Source organism: Salvelinus alpinus, chromosome 13 (assembly GCF_045679555.1).
Source record: "Salvelinus alpinus chromosome 13, SLU_Salpinus.1, whole genome shotgun sequence".
NCBI lineage: Eukaryota > Metazoa > Chordata > Actinopteri > Salmoniformes > Salmonidae > Salvelinus > Salvelinus alpinus.
This window is the reverse complement of record NC_092098.1, coordinates 18,282,607-18,305,512: the sequence shown is the minus strand read 5'-3', so window position 1 is coordinate 18,305,512 and position 22,906 is coordinate 18,282,607. Positions and strand designations below refer to the sequence as shown.

The following is a 22,906-nucleotide window of genomic DNA, read 5'->3' as shown; positions in this document are numbered from 1 at the left end:
TGTTTTGTTTTTTCCCAAGTTGAGAACTTCAGAAGGCCAAGTATATTTTGGAATGTGTGTGACTTTTAACCATATGATTTATTGAAAATATGTTGTGGGAAGGACCTGGCTTATGGCCAGTTGATATTTGAGACTGAACACGTGAATATCATCAGTGCAATATCTAAGATAATGGCCTTATGCAGGCTACAGTACCAAGCTGTACTGCTACATGTATCATTGCCACTGTTCATCGAAATCTCCCTTTTCTCAAATTCTGACTTACTAAATCCATTTTTATAAACTTTCTTAAAAAGGTCATTTGGGAGCAGCAATGTGTGTGTCGTTTTTTATTCAGTATTTTCTTGCCCTGGATCTGAGTTATAGTTGTTTTTTATTCAGTATTATCTTGCCCTGGATCTGAGTTATAGTTGTTTTTTATACAGTATTATCTTGCCCTGGATCTGAGTTATAGTTGTTTTTTTATACAGTATTATCTTGCCCTGGATCTGAGTTATAGTTGTTTTTTATACAGTATTATCTTGCCCTGGATCTGAGTTATAGTTGTTTTTTATACAGTATTATCTTGCCCTGGATCTGAGTTATAGTTGTTTTTTTGTGTTATAGGGATTTGGATATGACCACACTAGTCCCTTTTGCTCCACTTATTAACCATTCTGATTCCACTTTTCATTGTTATTGAGACAGAGTGGAAAGTAGAAAAAAAATGTTACTTTATTTTTCAATGTTTACCTAAACCATACAGATACATGGGAAATGTTTCTTGAAAAACTCATTATAGAATGCATATAAGGGATAAAGAAAAGGAAAATGTAAACATTAGATAAGAAATGACAGGACATTGAAGAGCATATTGGTTTTATACAATCATATCATTTTCATACAAAGACAGATGAATACGGTTGTTGTTCCTGTAAGAATAAATTACAGACACGGTCAAGCAGGTCAGACACATATAAGAAAATGTATGTTTCATGGTTCAAATGTTCACAGAAATAAAATGGGAGTTGAGACTCAATTTAAAGATGAAAAATCTCTGGGAAGACCAATGACAAGATCTTAACTGCGCTGTCAATCTTTCACAAATTATTCTAAGACAGAAATCCTTAAAGACAACTAAATAAAATGCTCATCACCTTCCACACAACCCAGGATTCCTAACAATTCCCTTCACTGCTTAAACGATTTATTAAAATGTCATTTTCACAACATTCCACAAATGAAACATTCATTAATGAATCAATTAAATTAAATCAATAAAGACAAGTTATCCGAATGTAGATAGAAAATATATATTTTTTAAAGGACCCACGTTAAGTGCAAAAAAGGTGGTTAAAAACATGTTAGATAAAATGGTTTCCTTCATAGTAAGTGTTGCTAAAGTTATAGTGCTAAAGTTCAGGTAGGTAAATTACAGTCCTCACATCTGTGATACATTGACATTTTAATACATATTAGCTTTGCATAAACCTCCCCTCTTAATATAACGCATTCTTAAAATGACACCGTAATCTCCATTGTGAATTAATTTGCAAGTCTTTGAAATGGTACAAGCCACAAACCGGTTTAACAGTTGCTGGTCCTATGTGGGTTGTGTACCCACACTGGGTACACTGTACAGTACCTGCCAATGTAATTACTATGTACAGTTGAAGTCGGAAGTTTACATACACTTAGGTTGGAGTCATTAAAACTCGTTTTTCAACCACTCCACAAATTTCTTGTTGACAAACTATAGTTTTGGAAAGTCGGTTAGGACATCTACTTCGTGCATGACACAAGTCATTTTTCAGTAATTGTTTACAGACAGATTATTTCACTTATAATTCACAATTCCAGTTGGTCAGAAGTTTACATACACTAAGTTGACTGTGACTTTAAACAGCTTGGAAAACTTCAGAAAATGATGTTATGGCTTTAGAAGCTTCTGATAGGCTAATCGACATCATTTGAGTCAATTGGAGGTGTACCTGTGGATGTATTTCAAGGCCTACCTTCAAATTCAGGGACTCTTTGCTTGACATCATGGGAAAATCAAAAGAAATCAGCAAAGACCTCAGAAAAAAATGGTAGACCTCCACAAGTCTGGTTCATCCTTGGGAGCAATTTCCAAATGCCTGAAGGTACCACGTTCATCTGTACAAACAATAGTACGCACGTATAAACACCATGGGACCACGCAGCCGTCATACTGCTCAGGATGGAAACACATTCTGTCTCCTAGAGATGAACGTACTTTGGTGCGAAAGTGCAAATCAATCCCAGAACAGCAGCAAAGGACTTTGTGAAGATGCTGGAGGAAACATGTACAAAAGTATCTATATCCACAATAAAACGAGTCCTATATTGACATAACCTGAAAAGCCGCTTAGCAAGGAAGAAGGCACTGCTCAAAAACCGCCATAAAAAAGCCAGACTAAGGTTTGCAACTGCACATGGGGACAAAGATCTTACTTTTTGGAGAAATGTCCTCTGGTCTGATGAAACAAAAATAGAACTGTTTTGAAGCACGAGGGTGGCAGCATCATGTTGTGGGGATGCTTTGCTGCAGGAGGGACTGGTGCATTTCACAAAATAGACAGCATCATGAGGAAGGAAAATTACGTGGATATATTGAAGCAACATCTCAAGACATCAGTCAGGAAGTTAAAGCTTGGTTGCAAATGGGTCTTCCAAATGGACAATGACCCCAAGCACACTTCCAAAGTTGTGGCAAAATGGCTTAAGGACAACAAAGTCAAGGTATTGGAGTGGCCATCACAAAGCCCTGACCTCAATCCTATAGAAAATTTGAGGGCAGAACTGAAAAAGCGTGTGCAAGCAAGGAGGCCTACAAACCTGACTCAGTTACACCAGCTCTGTCAGGAGGAATGGGCCAAAATTCACCCAACTTATTGTGGGAAGCTTGTGGAAGGCTACCTGAAACATTTGACCCAGGTTAAACAATTTAAAGGCAATGCTACCAAATACTAATTGAGTGTATGTAAACTTCTGACCCACTGGTAATGTGATGAAAGAAATAAAAGCTGAAATAAATCATTCTCTCTACTATTATTCTGACATTTCACATTCTTAAAATAAAGTGGTGATTCTAACTGACCTAAGACAGGGAATTTTTACTGGGATTAAATGTCAGGGATTGTGAAACATTTAAACTCAGTTTATTTGGCTAAGGTGCATGTAAACTCCCGGCTTCAACTGTAAATGATGGTCTTAGTCACACTACATACAGTACATGTCACTACTTAATAAACATTCATGTTGGAGTGTTGTATGAATGACAGTACCCAAATGGAAATGGGGAGATGCCAACCATCAGTTTCAACAAAATAACAATGGCAAAAACTAGGACTGCTGAGCCTTCAAATAAACCAGTGCTAATTTGGCTTCCACTATCCAAAATAATTGAGTTACGAGTTCTTAAAGCTGAGATCTGAATAAGGTGAAACAGCATCAATGGTCGCCCCAGGCATATATCTTATTTGTTTTGATTATGAAGAGGATAGTAGCATCTAGCATCGTGGTAAAAACAAGTCGTTGTACATACTGTGCTGTTCTATTGTGTGTGCAATGATGTCCGAAGGGGGGAAAAAACTGTGTTGGTTGTTGAAGTGTCTTTGTTGTTGTAATATCGCAAATGAACATGGCAGTTTCACCACTACGAATTTAGGGATTCCAGCTTTAAGGGTTCTTAAGAACATGGGAATGGTTGTGATTTTTTGTCAGAGACACTTTCCCTCTAACAGCATCTAACATAGTGTGACAGAGAGTGGATCATTATTCGTTACTTATTATTTGCTATCATGGCTGGTATAGTAGGACTTTAAGCTTAACCAAATTAATTATGGTATTCAGCACATCAGAATTCCTGTGGTCTGTTTTCAATCATCAAAGTGCATCACGAACAGAAGGAGTATAGTCAACAGTCCTATCATATAACTCAAATCAAGTAACATTTTATTTGTCACGTGCCAAATACAACAGGTGTAGACCTTACAGTGGAATGCTTACTTACAAGCCCCTAACCAACAATGCTTTAAGAAGTTAAGAAAAATAAGTGTTAAGTAAAAAAATAGATAAGTAAAAAGTTGAAAATAAAAGTCACAAATAATTAAACGGCAGCAGTAAAATAACAACTGAGACTTAGAATCTGCACCTTTGGCTCTCAGTTTTGCTTTAAGATACTACAGTAGTTAACAATATTGTGCTACAACCGAGTCACTTGCTTTCATTTCAACCTGTTACAGTAGGGTACTACAGTATAGCCTACATGTATGTGAATCCAAATGGTATTAGGTAGCTACAGTAGCTTGTTTTCGAGCAGTTTAAAAGTCAAATAACTGTATACTGGAACTAGCCACTTGGACCAGGATTCATTTAGTTAACATTACATAATTTAGTTAACAGGTAAGTTGTTTTTGTTTAAATTACATCATTATAGGGTTGATCCCATAGAATGTATAAATATCGACCCAGCTGCCAAAATCTCCAAGATTTGGATCAGACAGAGACATATAAAGGCCTCCTTTAATAAACAGATTGTTTTAATATCTAGACTGGAGCTCCTTTATCACAAATTAAACAACATGTTAATTGGGTCCCTTATAGCAACAAGCAGGAGGGTGTCCACTGACAGTACAAAATGCACTCTGTTTCCTTTGTTCCACTACAGTACAGTATGTGTCCAGATACTCACTGCAGTTCCACAGGTCAGTGACAGGAGTAGAGGCCATGGAAACAGACTCATCAACTTAAATTCTAAGAGAAAATAAAGAGTGGTTTTGATCACAAAGGGCAAAGTAAATTATTTAAAAAACAAATGTGGAGAGGGCCCGGGCATTTACTTCTGGTTTAAGGGCAAAATTTGTTCATAAAAGCTTAGCAAGGCCTATTTCAAACCAGTAACGTGTTTGAAACCCATTTCCAGGTATACTGTACGTATGAAGCTGAGCTATTATCTCAACTAGCTCTAAATCGCTTCTGCAGTAGCTCAGTCAAACCATTACTCTCCCTCTGTCTGCTTGTTCACAAAGTGTAAGAGGGGAGGGGGGGGGGGGGGGGGGGTGAAATCACAGGACATCATACCTCCTCTTTCACATTGAGTAAAGTAGATGCTGGAGGTGAGACCGATGAGCTACATGAGGAAAGCAGAACAACCCATTAAACATGAAATAAGCAACAATGTCAGATACAATATTATTTAAAAAATACATTTAGAATTTCTCCAACAGTTACAGTTGGCAAGCAATACTATTGTCTACATTAACCTGTCAGCTTCAAAGAACATCCCTCTACGTTATTATTCTGCATTTGCTTTACCCGCCTGGCTTGTGTATACAATAATTATTTAATTATTAAATACTATTATAATTGATGATTGAAGTTTATCATTACTGTATATACAGGTAACCGCCAAAATAAAGTAAACACTCCAGTAAATTAGGGATAAAAAGTATATTGAAAGCAGGTGCTTCCACACAGGTGTGGTTCCTGAGTTAATTATGCAATTAACATCCCATCATGCTTAGGGTCATGTATAAAAATTCTGGGCATGCCATTATTTTGGCTACCATGACAATGCCCCCATACACAGGATACGAATGGTTACTGAATGGTTTGTTAAGTATGAAAACGATGTAAGCCATATGCCATGGCCGTCTCAGTCACCCAATCGCAACATAATTGAACACTTATGGGACATTCTGGAGCGGAGCCTGAGAAAGCGTTTTTCACCACCTTCAACACAACACTTGTGGAAGAATTACATTTACATTTAAGTCATTTAGCAGACGCTCTTATCCAGAGCGACTTACAAATTGGTGCATTCACCTTATGATATCCAGTGGAACAACCACTTTACAATAGTGCATCTAACTCTTTTAAGGGGGGGGGGGGGTTAGAAGGATTACTTTATCCTATCCTAGGTATTCCTTAAAGAGGTGGGGTTTCAGGTGTCTCCGGAAGGTGGTGATTGACTCCGCTGACCTGGCGTCGTAAGAATGGTGTAGCATCCCTCCGATAGAGTTCCAGACACTCGTAGAATCTATGCCACGGTGCATTAAAGCTGTTGGTGGCCCAACGCCCTATTAAGACACTTTATGTTGGTGTTTCCTTTATCTTGGTAGTTACCTGTAACAGCATACAATGATTTACTGGATTTGATCCAAACGGTCACTAAGACTACTGATCATTTGACATTTGAGGTTGGCCTCTATGCTAAATTTAGGACAAAACAAAAGCCATCCCATCGGTGCCTGAGCTTTATTTATTCTGAAACTCAAGTGGTTCTTTCAAGGTTTAACTCATAGTTACCAGGTCACACCTGACACCAGGAAAACACAACATCACTCATGGCTCTATTTTAACAAACCTAACGCAATGTTGAATCTTAGCACTGGCGGTAGCACTTTAGGTTCAGTGGTATAAAAAATATTTTCAATATTTTTACAACTGGAATTATGGGCGCAGTAGATGAGAGGCAGGAAAGGGCTGGGTTTTGATGAATAAACAAGTTGTATGTGTTGATGATTGACTCTTCACTGACCAATCGGAACGTGCTCCATGACTAAATATGCGGTTTCTGGAAGTTGTGTATTTACAGTCTTATGTATTGCGTTGGAATCAACTCCAATTCAAATGTTAGTACATTATAGGCTAGTTAGTTAAAAATAGCCTACAGAAACAAAATGTATGTAGGCCTATCCCATCTTTTCTAAATATGTTTAACATGTAAGAAGCCTAATTGTATGGCTTCAATATGGAAATATACTGTTAAACATAGCATTCACACTGATATAGGGGCTAGGCCTATAGTAAATTGAATTATGTCTGCCATGTCTGAGCCATGGACATGCCAAACGTTGTCAATAAGCAAGATTAAATTCACTATTGATAAGGCTTCAAAAGAGAGTGAATATTTGTAATCAAATGAAACAAGTTGTTTTAAATAGGTTATGTCTTAATACAGTTACAGGCACTACAATTCAAGATGGCACTATCCATACCTCTAATAAACCTGGTTCATTATCAAAATCCTAAAAATAGAGATGTTTCTATGTTAAATGCACATGTTTAGTATTAGTGGATGGAATTTCTTTGCTTAGCTTTACTTCCTAATGTGTTTCCATTCCCCTTTAAAAATTGTTTATTTTCTTGTCTCTACACTTTACATTTTAGCCTCAAGGCAAAAGCAGTTAGCCTACTAATAGCTAACAAAATCTCTTCACCAAGTAATGCTAGCCTATCAAAAATGAATGATTACCCCTCTAATACGAATATAAAAGTACTGTAGGCCTAACTTACAACAAAACATGATTAATTTTGATCAATATCATGCAAATCATTAGGCTTCATGTGGCAAAAGCAAATTGCAACTGAAAACGTGGGTATAATTCACCGGGAGTTGAGATGTTGAGCAGATTTATATGGAAGCCCATTCCCGCCACACAAAAATAAAGGTTGCGTTTCTTCATTTGTGCCATTTTGTGTCGATTTCCATCTATCTATGCTGCAGTGGGCCGCTGGTAGATGTGTGGCGAGCAGGCATTTGCCCCAGCACTTTGATTTGGTTTAATAAAAAATATTGACACAAAAGCGTTGAAAAGAGGGACAAAGCACTGTTGTTTAGACTGATTCGCCTCATGATTTGTTTGACAGGATGTTCATGTTTTCATCCTCCCTAGGGTTTTTCCAGGATTTCATATTTTTTTAAATATTTTAAACCATATGACCGGATAAAAAAAAAAAATTCACATCAAAGCCCATATAAAACAGTTTTTATTTACAGCTGGTTTATTAGTCATACCACCACTCTGGGATCTGTTGTGCCACCTTTGAAATCACCACACAATGTTACAAATTAAAAAACATTCTATTCGTATGAATATTGACTTACGCAGTTTTACTTGCATATCTCAACATTTTGACATACATATCTAAACATTTTGAGGTAGTGCTCGAGACGTGATAATTTCACAAGTTTACACAACAGTATTGTCTCTAAAGAATCGATACCTCTCGAGAACCTGTCGAAAATGTCCCTTTGCTATCGTCATTGTGAAAAAGGTCTAAGAGGACTATATATTTTAAAAGATGAGACATTGAGGATTATAAATACTTATGTCACATGAGCAAGTCAAACACCCGTGAGTCGAAATATGAACTTCACATTTCATGTCATAAAACATATACAGTGTCAATGTTTATGATCACAATGTTTGATGTACAGTTACCAGATTACATGGCATCATACCCTGGGTTGTTCTGAACAGAATCATGTTTGTCTACTGTGAAGAAAATGTACCGCGGCACACGCACCTGAATGCACTCATGACTCCTTTCTATCCGCACCAAAATTACGTTATGTTTCTCTGAATTGCATTGTGAAAACCTAACACTGATATATCGTATTTTATAACTTTGGATTGCGTAAACAACAACAGTAACTTTGTGATGGCAGGGATGCAGGGTTGTGTTCCAAACAAAACTACTACAATTGTGCTTGCTCTAGTTCCTTAATGGCAAGGCTAGGAGAGCTCAAAACAGCACCTTATAGTTGAAGACTGTTCTTTGAAAAGGGCATTGAAATTACTTAGGAAATGTGCGCACTTTGGAGAGGTGTGTGGCCATTTGGAGACACCAGTTAGTACTCTCACTCAAATCCTTGTAATTATTTTGTCTTATGTCGTACCTACAACACATTTTCCAGGAATACTCTTATCATGTTACTGAATGTATCCAAAGCATTTTCAGATTTTGTTATAAACAAATATGTCAACGTACAGTAAATCTAAAATGCACATAAAATCAAAAGTGTAATGTTTGGATTCAGCTTTGTGTCAGGTGAACTGTTGTGTCCTCACATTTGGTCTGATAATTCCCCCATAATCTCCAGTGTTCCCTTTCAATTGCTACTATATTCTTCTGTACGAAACGTTTAAATTTATCCCTATCTGTATAGGCCAATTGCCACGAGTCTAAAGGGTTAAGGGGAGGTTAGGCTATGCATTTCGCTACACCCGCAATAACTGCTAAATATGTGTATTTGACCAATAAAATGTGATTTGATGCTTGGTTTTGTATCAAAATAAACAAAATGGGCAGAAAACAATTGTTATGTTTCACTATATTGGATCACTCCATTATATTGGTATCACTCCACGGTGGAGGGATACATCCGAGGTGAGGATTTACAGATTTACGCCCGTGTACACCTGTGTCACGGCTGCGGTCCGCCCCTATATATAGACCCCATGGCCGCGACACACGTTCTTTCATTTTCTCGGCGGACGTCTGTACGGTTTGAGGTACAAACTTTCTGAAGTTTGCTTGGTAAGTCACTGGTAAGTGTAATATCTTGCGTAGAAGTATACTCACTGGCTGTTTACAGCCTGGAGCAGCTGGCCACATGACCAGCCCCTCCTCTTAAGTGCTCCACTCGCTGCGTGCGGTTGATCTGCATCTTCCGCCCGTGGTTTGTCGTGCTTATATTTCTTTAGTGTTACACTACGACTCTGTGTGCATCTGTCACGGCCGTCGTAGGGAGGAGACCAAGGCGCAGCGTGGTATGCGTACATTCTCTTTAATATAAGAATGAACACTGAACAAAACTAACAAAACAACAAAACGAACCGTGAAGCTATACAAAGAGTGCTGAACAGGCAACTACACATAGACAAGAACCCACAAAACCAAAAGGGAAAATGGCAACCTAAATATGATCCCCAATCAGAGACAACGATAAACAGCTGCCTCTGATTGGGAACCAATTCAGGCCACCATAGACCTACATATACCAAAACCCCTAGATATACAAAAAACCCTAGACAATACAAAAACAAGCATACCCACCCTCGTCACATCCTGACCTAACCAAAATAATAAAGAAAACATAGATAACTAAGGTCAGGGCATGACAGCATCTATTAATATATTGGTGGCTCTTGCGGCCACAAACTGTATTTACCTTACACAATTTGCCGACTGGCTTGTTTTGTGTGTGTTGTGAATTGCTTTAACATGCTGTCCCCACGCTATAGGCGTGGGTTCTCTGCTAATTACTATACATGGGTTCTCTGCTAATTCCCCTACAGGTTTCTTTTGTTCTTTCTCTGCAGAATGTAAGAGTATGGTGGTGGGCTGCCACTACGTTGAGACATTAACTTTGGAGTTCCTTAACATCATACGGTGCTGTGTTTTGTTTTCTGCTTGGATATTAAACCTGCTAGGTAAAATCGCAGTTGGCGTAAAACAAAAACAAAAAACCACAAATCAAATCCATTACCTGGTTGCTGTTTTTTTTTGTCTGCCTGTTTTTCCCACAGGGGCCTTCCCCTGGGTTTGCAGAGGTACTGGGTAATTTATCCCTCACCGGGTTCCTATTCCTCCGGGCGGGTCACACCATAAGGTCTCCCAGGGCGTCGGACCCCTGCTCCGTGGCCTTCTTGGCTGAGCTTATGGCTTCCCTTTGTGACAGGTGTCAACCGTCACCGCCATAGGGACGTGCCTGGGGGACCCATGCGCTCAGGGCGCCAGAGGAGAGTCGGGCCCCGGCAGGTCCCCTGACACACCCTTCCCCTGCCGCTTCTCCCGGTCTCAAAGGGTAAAGTGGGAGGAGTGTGTGGATCACCATGGGTGTTGTCCTCAATGCTCGAGGGGTACTGACTCCAATTCCGGTGCCGGCCTCCGTTCTTCAGGGGCCTTCGTGTCACCACGGTGGCCAACCCCCTGAAGAAAACCCTGCGGCTGGAGATTTCCTCACTCCTGGACAAGTGTGTCGTCCGCAGGATTGAGACATCAGAACAGCTAGGTGGGTTCTACTCCACTTATTTTGTGGTCCCAGATAGAGACGGAGGGTTTCGACCGATTCTGGACCTCCGCAACCTCAATAGGTACTTGAAGGTACTGAGGTTCCACATACTGTCCCCAGACCGCGTGTTGCAGGGACCAGTGGTTTGTGACGCTGGACATGATGGATGCGTACTTCTATGTTCCTGTTCACCCAGCTCATTGGCAGTACCTCTGATTCGCTTTCGAAGGGACGGCTTACGAATTCATGGTTCTACCTTTCGGCCTCTCCTTGGCACCCTGCACTTTCACCAAGTGCATAGGCACTGTCCTGGCACTTCTCACGTCCCGAGGATTGTTGATCCTTAATTACCTGGACAATTGGCTGATTGTGCACTGACCAGGACCCAGGTCCTGTCAGACAGAGACGTGCTCCTGACACACATCGGTGGGCTGGGCATTACTGTAAACGACAAGAGTCGTCTGACGCCCACCAGAGTGTGGCCTTCATTGACATGGAACTGGACTCAGTCCTCATGAGAGCACGCCTGCCCACCAGAAGGGTTCAGGCAATCTTATCTTGCCTCGACTACTTTCGGCAGGGGCGGGTGGTATCCGCCCTAACCTGCCAACGCCTGTTGGGCTTGCTGACAGCGGCCTCGTTGTTGATTCCCCTGGGCCTGCTCCATCTCCGGCCTCTTCAATGGTGGTTCAACTTCCACCAGCTGCACCCAAAGCGCCACAGTCACCGCCAGCTATGGGTGACCACACAGTGCCTCAGGGCATTGTTGAGGTGGCGCTGTCACTCCTTTCTCTCAGGTGGGGTGGAGATGCTGAGGATGTGCCGCCGTGACCTGGTCAGCACAGACGTCTCCCAGATCAGCTGGGGGGGGGGGTGTGACCAAGGGCAGGTCGGCCATCGGCTGTTGGCTACCCCCTTGGAGCGGCAGGCACATCAATACACTATAGCTCCGAGCTGTACTGCTGGCCCTGCAGTCTTTCCTTCCACATCTGAAGGGAAGACATGTCCTGGTGAGAACGGAAAACACCACAGTGGTGGCTTACATCAACCATCAGGGTGGACTGAGGTCCCACCGCCTCCATATTATGGCACGGGAGCTCCTTCTCTAGGCTCAGGGATGTCTAGCGTCTCTACACGCAGCGCACATACCATGCATCTTAAATGTGGCAGCGGCTATGCTCTCGAAGGAGGGCCCGCCAACTTGGGACTGGAGCCTACAGTGGGGAGAACAAGTATTGGATACAGTGCCGATTTTGCAGGTTTTCCTACTTACAAAGCATGTAGAGGTCTGTCATTTTTGTACACTTCAACTGTGAGAGACGGAATCTAAAACAAAAATCCAGAAAATCACATTGTATGATTTTTAAGTAATTAATTTGCATTTTATTGCATTACATAAGTATTTGATACATCAGAAAAGCAGAACTTAATATTTGGTACAGAAACCTTTGTTTGCAATTACAGAGATCATACGTTTCCTGTAGTTCTTGACCAGGTTTACACACACTGCAGCAGGGATTTTGGCCCACTCCTCCATACAGACCTTCTCCAGATCCTTCAGGTTTCGGGGCTGTCGCTGGGCAATACGGACTTTCAGCTCCCTCCAAAGATTTTCTATTGGGTTCAGGTCTGGAGACTGGCTAGGCCACTCCAGGACCTTGAGATGCTTCTTACGGAGTCACTCCTTAGTTGCCCTGGCTGTGTGTTTCGGGTCGTTGTCGTGCTGGAAGACCCAGCCACGACCCATCTTCAATGCTCTTACTGAGGGAAGGAGGTTGTTGGCCAAGATCTCGCGATACATGGCCCCATCCATCCTCCCCTCAATACGGTGCAGTCGTCCTGTCCCCTTTGCAGAAAAGCATCCCCAAAGAATGATGTTTCCACCTCCATGCTTCATGGTTGGGATGGTGTTCTTGGGGTTGTACTCATCCTTCTTCTTCCTCCAAACACAGCGAGTGGAGTTTAGACCAAAAAGCTCTATTTTTGTCTCATCAGACCACATGACCTTCTCCCATTCCTCTTCTGGATCATCCAGATGGTCATTGGCAAACTTCAGACGGGCCTGGACATGCGCTGGCTTGAGCAGGGGGACCTTGTGTGCACTGCAGGATTTTAATCCATGAAGGCATAGTGTGTTACTAATGGTTTTCTTTGAGACTGTGGTCCCAGCTCTCTTCAGGTCATTGACCAGGTCCTGCCGTGTAGTTCTGGGCTGATCCCTCACCTTCCTCATGATTATTGATGCCCCACGAGGTGAGATCTTGCATGGAGCCCCAGACCGAGGGTGATTGACCGTCATCTTGAACTTCTTCCATTTTCTAATAATTGCGCCAACAGTTGTTGCCTTCTCACCAAGCTGCTTGCCTATTGTCCTGTAGCCCATCACAGCCTTGTGCAGGTCTACAATTTTATCCCTGATGTCCTTACACAGCTCTCTGGTCTTGGCCATTGTGGAGAGGTTGGAGTCTGTTTGATTGAGTGTGTGGACAGGTGTCTTTTATACAGGTAACGAGTTCAAACAGGTGCAGTTAATACAGGTAATGAGTGGAGAACAGGAGGGCTTCTTAAAGAAAAACTAACAGGTCTGTGAGAGCCAGAATTCTTACTGGTTGGTAGGTGATCAAATACTTATGTCATGCAATAAAATGCAAATTAATTACTTAAAAATCATACAAATGTGATTTTCTGGATTTTTGAATAAAAATTACAGACCTCTACATGCTTTGTAAGTAGGAAAACCTGCAAAATCGGCAGTGTATCAAATACTTGTTCTCCCCGCTGTACATCCCCAGGTGGTGCAGCACCTGTGGGACAAGTTCGGGAAGTTGCAGGTGGACCTGTTTGCCTCCCTGGACAATGCACACTGACCCCTGTGGTACTCCATGTCGGAGCCACCAGGGCCTCTGGGCTTGGATGCTCTGGCTCACGATTGGCCAGAGCTGGAGCTTACGCATTCCCCCCTTTTCCCCCCTTTTCCCCTGATCCAGGCTGTGCTGGACAGGACCAGGATGGCAGAGCATCGTCTGTTTCTGGTGGCCCCATACTGGCCCAGACGACCCTGGTTCAGCATTCTCCTGTCCCTGTTGTCTGGGACACCTTGGCAACTTCCCCTGAGACCGGACCTGCTGTCTCAGGTCGGGTGAACTCTGTGGCATCCGAGGCCGCACCGCCTCAGTCTGTGGGCTTGGCCACTGAACGGCACCAATGGTCTATCTTAGGACTACAGGAGGGTGTAATGAACACCATGCAGAGCGCAAGGGCGCTGGTTACAACCGCGGCATACCAGTTGCGCTGGTGGTTGTTCTGCTCTTGGTGCACTAGTATTGAGGTTGTGCCCGAGTCATGTGGGGTGCAGTATGTCCTCCAATACCTGCAGTCTCGCTTGGATGAGGGCTATTTGGCCGCTATATCTGCCTGCCATGCGGGGTGGATGGGCAGGCCAGTGGGGCGCCATCCCTTGGTCGCCTGGGTCCAGCTAGGACCAGCTCAATGGCCAGCTGGGATCTGTATGTGGTCTTGGCAGCTTGGCAAAGCCGCCTTTCGAACAGTTGGAGTCTGCCTCCCTGAAACACCTCTCTATGAAGGTGGTTTTCTTGGTAGTGATTACTTCCATGAAGAGGGTGGGTGAGCTCCATGCTCTTTCAGTAAGTTCTGAGTGCTACAGGATGGACACTGGGGAGAGGAGTATATCTCTCCGCCCCAACCCTTCATTCCTGCCGAAGGTCCTATCAGACAGTCATGTGAACATCCCTTTTTATCCTATCTGCTTACGACCCCCCCGGCAGTGGCGGGGAAGTCTGGGCCTCCCTCTGGCATGCTGTGCCCTGTGAGGGCACTGGCTGCCTTTGTGGAGCGGACACGGTCAGTGAGAACAACAGACCAGCTCTTTGTCTCACTGGATCGTGGACACGATACCGCCTGGCTGGCAAGCCAGGGCTGGGATCTGTGGTGGCACATTCAACACGAGGTGTGGCTGCGTCCTGGGCTCTACTGAGAGGAGTGTCCCTTGCTGATATCTGTGCTGCGGCCAGCTGGGCACCTTTGCTAGGTACTATCGGGTAAATGTGGCACCTCCCTCTGCGGTTGGTTCAGCGGTCCTGGGCGGCACAGTCCCCGGAAGGGGACTTCCACATTGACGGCCCCTGCGTCTTGGTCCCACGCTGGGACTGTTTCCCGCTGGTTGGCCAGGTCCCTCTAGCACCGACTAATCTGGTACGGGTATACCAATATATTGGAGTGATCCAATATAGTGAAACATAACGAAGGTTACGTATGTAACCACGGTTATGTGAGCTATACGGATCACTCCAATCCTCTACGGAGCTAGAGGCGCCTCAAAAATGATGTGGAGAACGTGTGTCGCGGCCATGGGGTCTATATATAGGGGCGGACCCCGGTCGTGACACAGGTGTACATGGGAGTAATTCTGTAAATCCTCACCTCGGATGTGTCCCTCCGCCGTGGAGTGATACCAATATATTGGAGCGATCCATATAGCTCACATAAGCGTGGTTACATATGTAACCTTCGTTTTTATGTTTTGAAATACGAGATTGACTGGCACAAAAAGGTACATTCCATGGGCACTGCTCTCATAATCCATGCTATTACTAACTGTGTTACCATTAAGACCCGCTTTTTGTGGGTCTTAAAACATCCCATTAGCACTGCATGAAATCGTCAATTTTGCGCTTGTTTTTAAGGACACACCTGAAATATTGCCACCACTTCCACCTCAGCGCAAGCGAGCTGATGTTAGACTGGTAATTTGCTGAACCTGGCATAAGGGGTGGAAAATGCCAGTGTGTTTGACACTTGCGCCTCCTTAGCGCCAGGCGAAAATAGAGCCTAATCATGAGCTCAATCACTTGTTAAAGCTTGTTCGTGGGAAAGACATGTAGGTCTGTGGCAGTTAAAGTTGGGGGCTTATCACTTTAGTCATACAAGCATGGACATAGTTGTATGGCCAAGTATGGATAATTTTCAACATTCATTTGAGATCATTCAAGGCAACCTCTCAGCTCCTCTTTAATTATAAATGGCCAAACAAGCTGAGACCAGGGACAGTGACTACTTCATTTTTAAGAGCAAGTTACTTTCAATAGTTCATCTTTAAAGTGAACTCATTGATTTATTTCTCAGCCATCAGCATGAAGCATAATGTTTAAACAACTTGGCTTTGGAGCATGTTGAGACCTTGCCAGCCATGGCAGTAACCACTGCCATCTCATCATGTAACATGCATATCTTGCTGATTTACTCTACATAAGGATTTCATGGAGCAAAGGGGCATGTAGAGATTGAGTTTATTTTCAAACCTACCTTCCAAATTACCTTGAAGCATTCTCAAAAAACTTGGCTTTGGAAGCAACACTGGAAAAAGAGTAAGAGAAAGACAGATTAATCCCAGATGATCCCTGAGACATGTTGGTCTTACAGCATACCAAACACTGCTGGAGTACAATGACAAAAGTTATGGGCAACATTTTCTGCACACTAAACAGCCCTGGCAATGTGAAAATGACATGTTACTTAGAATAGGATGTTACAAAACAACTGTAGTATTTGAAATAGACAGGTCACCTAATACAAAATGAGTTTGGAATAATGCAGCTTGTGATCTCATTACCTACATCTGTGGAGCACACTGTTAACTTGAGATCCACATAAATGATTGCCACAATCACATGGACATTGTAAAAGAGAGCTTTTGAGATGCAGTACAGTGAAAGTATTATTAGTAACATTGTTTTTCTTTTGTGCATTTTAGCTGTATTTAGTGGGCAGAAAATATCTCCCTAAATATATTATGGCATTGCACGGCATACCCCTTGTAAAACAACAGGGGCAGGCATGAACAGAGTACAAGGGTCAATGGTGAGTAGCAAAATATAGGTTCTTTTGTTGCTACAATGTGATATCGAATAGGACACTGAAGCTGAAATCATAGCAGGGAATTTCTGAAAAGACTAGTGACTAATAAGAAAATACATTGACTAAGACTTCATGTACACCTTTCCAGAAACAAGTCTCTCACCGTTGCCGCTTGCTATAGACCACCCTCTGCCCCCAGCTGTGCCCTGGACACCATATGTGAATTGATTGCCCCCCCCATCTATCTTCAGAGCTCATGCTGCTAGGTGACCTAAACGGGGACATGCTTAACACCACGGTCATCCTACAATCTAAGTTGATGCGCTCAATCTCACACAAATTATCAATGAACCCACCAGGTACAACCCCAAATCCGTAAACACGGGCACCCTCATAGATATCATCCTAACCAACTTGCCCTCCAAATACACCTCTGCTGTTTTCAACCAAGATCTCAGCGATCACTGCCTCATTGCCTGCATCCGTAATGGGTCTGCGGTCAAACGACCACCCCTGTGTCAAACGCTCCCTAAAACACTTCAGCGAGCAGGCCTTTCTAATTGTTCTGGCCCGGGTATCCTGGAAGGATATTGACCTCATCCCATCAGTAGAGGATGCCTGGTTATTCTTTAAAAGTGCCTTCCTCACCATCTTAAATAAGCATGCCCTATTCAAAACATTTAGAACCAGGAACAGATATATCCCTTTGTTCTCTCCAGACCTAACTGCCCTTGACCAGCACAAAAACATCCTGTGGCATTTTGCATAAGCATTGAATAGCCCCCGTGATATGCAACTTTTCAGGGAAGTTAGGAACCAATATACACAGGCAGTTAGGAAAGCTAAGGCTAGCTTTATCAAGCAGAAATTCGCATCCTGTAGCACAAACTCAAAAAAGTTCTGGGACACTGTAAAGTCAATGGAGAATAAGAGCACCTCCTCCCAGCTGCCCACTGCACTGAGCCTAGGAAACACTGTCACCACCGATAAATCCACTATAATTGAGAATTTCAATAAGCATTTTTCTACGGCTGGCCTGGCTACCCCTACCCCGATCAACAGCCCACCACCCCCCACAGAAACTCGCCCAAGCCTCCCTCATTTCTCGTTCACCCAAATCCAGATAGCTGATGTTCTGAAAGAGTTGCAAAATCTAGACCCCTACAAATCAGCCGGGCTAGACAATCTGGACCCTCTCTTTCTAAAATTATCTGTCGAAATTGTTGCAACCCCTATTACTAGCCTGTTCAACCTCTCTTTCCTCTCATAGATTGGAAAGCTGCCGCGGTCATCCCCCTCTTCAAAGGGGGAGACACTCTAGACCCTAACTGCTACAGACCTATATCTATCCAACCCTGGCTTTCTAAGGTCTTCGAAAGCCAATTTAACAAACAGATCACCGACCATTTCGAATCCCACCGTATCTTCTCCGCTATGCAATCTGGTTTCCGAGCTGGTTATGGGTGCACCTCAGCCACGCTCAAGGTCCTAAATGATATCATAACCGGGGTCAATAAGAGACATTACTTTGCAGCCGTATTCATTGACCTGGCCAAGGCTTTCGACTCTGTCAATCACCACATTCTTATCGGCAGACTCAACTGCCTTGGTTTCTCAAATTACTGCCTCGCTTGGTTCACCAACTACTTCTCTGATTGAGTTCAGTGTGTCAAATCGGAGGGCCTGTTGTCCGGACTACTGGCAGTCTCTATGGGAGTGCCACAGTGTTCAATTCTCGGGCCAACTCTCTTCTCTGTATACATCAATGATGTCGCTCTTGCTGCTGGTGATTCTCTGAACAACCTCTACGCAGATGACACCGTTCTCTATACCTCTGGCCCTTCTTTGGACACTGTGTTAACAAACCTCCAGACGAGCTTCAATGCCATACAACTCTCCTTCCATGGCCTCCAACTGCTCTTAAATGCAAGTAAAACTAAATGTATGCTCTTCAACCATTCGCTGCCCACACCTGTACTCTCTCGTTGGCTGGCCGTCGCTTCATACTCGTCACCAAACCCACTGGCTCCAGGTCATCTACAAGTCTCTGCTAGGTAAAGCCCCGCCTTTTCTCAGCTCACTGGTCACCATAGCAGCACCCACCCGTAGCACGCGCTCCAGCAGGTATCTCACTGGTCACCTCCAAAGCCAATTCTTCCTTTGGCCGCCTCTCCTTCCATTTCTCTGCTGCCAATGACTGGAACGAACTGCAAAAATCTCTATAGCTGGAGACCTCCCTCACTAGCTTTAAGCACCAGCTGTCAGAGCAGCTCACAGATCACTGCACCTGTACATAGCCAATCTGTAAATAGCACATCCAACTACCTCATCCCCATACTGTATTTATTTATTAATCTTGCTCCTTTGCACCCCAGTATCTCTACTTGCACATTCATCTTCTGCACATCTACCATTCCAGTGTTTAATTGCTATATTGTAATTACCTCGCCACCATAGCCTATTTATTGCCTTACCTCCCTTATCCTACCTCATTTGCACATACTGTATATAGACCTTTCTACTGTATTATTGATTGTATGTTTGTTTATTCCATGTGTAACTCCGTGTTGTTGTATGTGTCGAACTGCTTTGCTTTATCTTGGCCAGGTCGCAGTTGCAAATGAGAACTTGTTCTCAACTAGCCTACGTGGTTAAATAAAGGTGAAATAAAATTTAAAAAAATTTAAAACTCTTGACTATATAATGCTTTACAACTCAACTCCAAAACAGAATAACACATGTTTGGAGAGGAGTAAACCAGATAGACAATGTTGGCAACAAATGCAGTCAATGGAATTGGTATGGTGTGGAGGGTTCATTAGGAAAAGGGGATACAACTTCATGTGATATTTCAATTTGACAGGGGAAACATTTAACAAGGGACTTACAAGGACTGGAAGAAGACCAAAAGGAAACTCATAGCTAACATTTTGTGATTGTTCTCTTGATTACAATTTGAATCAGTCTGGATGGAGTGTCTGGGTCTGAGTTCTAAGATCTACTTACTACGACGCTGGGGTGTCCTCGCTGGGGGCTGCAGTGGGGCTCTTGTGGGGTGCAGGGTATCGGCTAGGGGGGTCAGGGGGTCTGGTTGGAGGTCTGCAGATGGCAGGCTTCTCAGCTAGAGACCTCGGTTTTATCATGCCGTCACTTTTTGCTGCAATGCAAGGAAGGAAAATCTTAGGTAAACTGTTGTAAAATGTAGATTCAAAATGAAAAAAGCTAACAATGTATGAAAAGCCACTTTCCAATTTCTCTTCTCATTGCACATGATATGGCATCAATATCCCAGACCAGCTAGGCACTGTGGTTAAGCCACATATAAAAGTCTAGAATTCATAGTGTGTTTGTGTTGTGAGATGATGTAGTAGGCTAGATTGTTCTGCTACCTTCTCTGATGACTGCAACACTTCGCGGAGGTGGTCTCCTACATTGGAAGGACTGCGCTCGGTTCACAGTGACTCCTGTCTCACCATTGGCTGTTGCATCTGACCTCTGACCTCCGTCTTGTAGCTTAGCGACAAGTTTGGCAACGTCAGAGTCTGAGTGTCTGTCCTGGCGGGTGGATGGCTTGGGCAGGAGGGCCTGCCTTTGAGTGTCCCTATGGAGCCGTGGAGGTGCGGTAATGGGTTTGGTCCTTTGGAGAGGTGTGGGGCTCGTTGGGGTGTCCCCGCCAAAATCCACCCCCTCTGGTCTGCTGCCATTCTGCCTGCTGCCTTTCTGCTCATCTGTGACAAACAGTTTCAAAACATAGTTAAATCAAAATACAAATAAAGTGCAACGCATTTTCATCATAGCCCGATTCCTGTACCACCTTCTTGTGGTGGGTGTATTGGTTAAAGAACATGCAGGTAATTCCCCACAGTCATAATGCAGAGGTTGCTGATTTAGAACTTGATATGATCATTACTTCTCCTGAGCTCCTACCGATCACGTGTAGCATACTGCTACTATACATGTGGTATATGTGATTTAACCATGTTTAACTAATACAAACAAATGACCCACACAAACCAAGATATATTATTTTAATTAGTACTTTCATTCATTCATGCATTCTGAGTATTATGAAAGCAATGTCTAATGTGGGCATTTGGGCAGATTTATTAAATAATGGAGAGAAAAAACAAAGCCTTTTGTGGATTAATATAGTCTGTGATCCAGAGAAAAATTATGTTTTTAGGAAAGAGGATTGCATATAACAATTATCTATTCATCTAGGAGATTAAAAAGTAAACAGACGACTTCGGTGTACTCTTTGTCTCATCTCGAGTCATGCTGTTGGCCAGGTTTCCAGTGGTACATGCACTATTCAAATGCTGCGATGGATTCAGACAGGTGGTAGTTACTTGTCATGCAAAGCGGAGCTGGTTATTTGGTAACTCCACGCAGGAACTCAGAGAATAGCAATAAATAAAATACCACACAATGAGGGGAGGACACGTAGCAAGTGCTCCACATCTATCCATACCACAGTAAATGAAAGGACTGACTCACACAGAGACATTTAACACAAAGTTACAAGAGGTATAAATTACATGATTTAGCCTGAAGCAAAAACTTCCATTCAGTGAGCACACAAGACCTCCATCTGCCTCTCTAAGTGCAGTTAACAAATAAAAAGTATGGTTAAGCTTGGCTTAGGAAGAGGTCGGAGTAAGCCAACATCTAGATATGACATGACATTTTGTTATGTTTATTGTTTCCAATTCAACAAAATTGGTTTTAACTTGATAAAATAACTCACACCTTTCCCTCAAAGGGCATGCAATTAATGTAAAGATCAAACATTTAGAAATAAAAGTACATGCTGTATTCTGGCTCCCGAGTGGCGCAGCGATCTAAGGCACAGCATCTCAGTGCTAGAGGCGTCACTACAGACCCTGGTTCGATTCCAGGCTGTATCACAACCGGCCGTGATTGGGTGTCCCATAGGGCGGCGCACAATTGGCCCAGCGTTGTCCAGGTTAGGGTTTGGCCGGGGTAGGCCATCATTGTAAATAAGAATTCATTCTTAACTGGCTTGCCTAGATAAATAAAGGTTATATATATATTTTTTTTTATCATTCTATGCTAGCAATTCACAAGTACTTAGGATTCACACATCAGTAATACTGTGCCCAGAATAAACATCAGCCACCTACTGTATAAATCACCTTACTCATACCAACTGAACACTGTAATAATCTAAATATAATCTGCTTTCGCAGGACAAGGGATGGTAATGATAATAATGGTTATGGTGATGATGAGGAGGATCATGATGATTAAACCAGAGGCAAATAATTACTCTCAGTGTTCTGGAGCTGGCCACAATTAACTGCTAGGCAGATGCGGAGCGGACGCTTGGCGATGGTGATTGGTTGCCGTTTCCTTGGGGTGATCCTTGGAGGAGGCATCGGTGGGGCTGTGGAACTCTCATCTGGTGCGCTGCAGAAGATCTGTAATCACACCAGCTCATCTAAAAGGACTTACATTTAATATACATTACATTATACTTGAGAATACGCATTAAATAGTATCTAGATCAGTGGTTCCTAAACTGTGCACCTTGTGCATTCTACTAATCCAACTTTCAAGAGTAAGTTGAATGACCGACTCAGGCTTTCAACATACTCTTGAAAGTTGTAATAGTAGAATACACAAGGTGCAATTTCGAAAATGGGTAGTACATCATCAGTTTTCCTCTTGTCATGTCAGGCATTGCAGACCTTTGAAAGCCATTTATAACTTGTCAGAAATGTCCAGATCAAGTAGCCCATGTCAGCTGACGTTTTTTCTTTTTAGCTAAGTTGTTCCCCAATGATGGAAGAGAGCCCCCCCCCCCCCCCCCCCGAGAGAAAAAGTGTTTTGAGATTCACTGATCGAGAATGTACCATGGCCTACTTGAATGTTTATGATGCCACAGAGCATAAAATAACCATCACATGACTCTTGACCTCTTTGCAAGGGAGGAGCGGAATATTAATCTTTCAAATTCACCTTGGTATAGTCCTCAATGAGAATCTCAACAACAATGTTCTGGAACTTTATATCCAACATGGCTGCCACAGTCTCCTCCTTTGCCCTCATCAGGGTGGGGCCAAAGATCACACCCATGTTGGAGGGAGTCATCAGGTTGTCCCCACTGTTACCGCAGACACTGTCAATAGCAATCCAGACAAGTTCGTAAACAACATGACTCTCTAAAGACATGTCCAATAGGAACAAACATCTCTCGAATAG

At 43.0% G+C, this 22,906-nt stretch overlaps 1 protein-coding gene across 3 annotated transcripts in view; it reads right to left on the bottom strand.

The window, feature by feature from the left end:
• Positions 1–841: 841 nt before the first annotated feature.
• Positions 842–22,906, bottom strand: part of LOC139537239 (oligophrenin-1-like) — a 41,654-nt gene continuing 19,589 nt past the window's right edge. Inside the window, exons 18-24 of one of the 3 annotated variants that reach the window (XR_011667491.1) lie at positions 22,664–22,823; positions 21,972–22,122; positions 20,071–20,409; positions 19,688–19,838; positions 16,130–16,180; positions 5,086–5,134; positions 842–4,758 (exon numbers count right to left, since the gene is read on the bottom strand). Coding sequence is in view for 2 of the 3 variants with exons in the window: in XM_071338337.1 (XP_071194438.1) it covers positions 4,747–4,758; positions 5,086–5,134; positions 16,142–16,180; positions 19,688–19,838; positions 20,071–20,409; positions 21,972–22,122; positions 22,664–22,823 (901 nt within the window). In the remaining variant the exon portion in view is untranslated. Of the gene's footprint in view, positions 4,759–5,085; positions 5,135–7,758; positions 7,831–16,129; positions 16,181–19,687; positions 19,839–20,070; positions 20,410–21,971; positions 22,123–22,663; positions 22,824–22,906 lie in introns of those variants that run through there. The other 2 variants (XM_071338337.1, XM_071338338.1) reach the window with 2 other exon arrangements.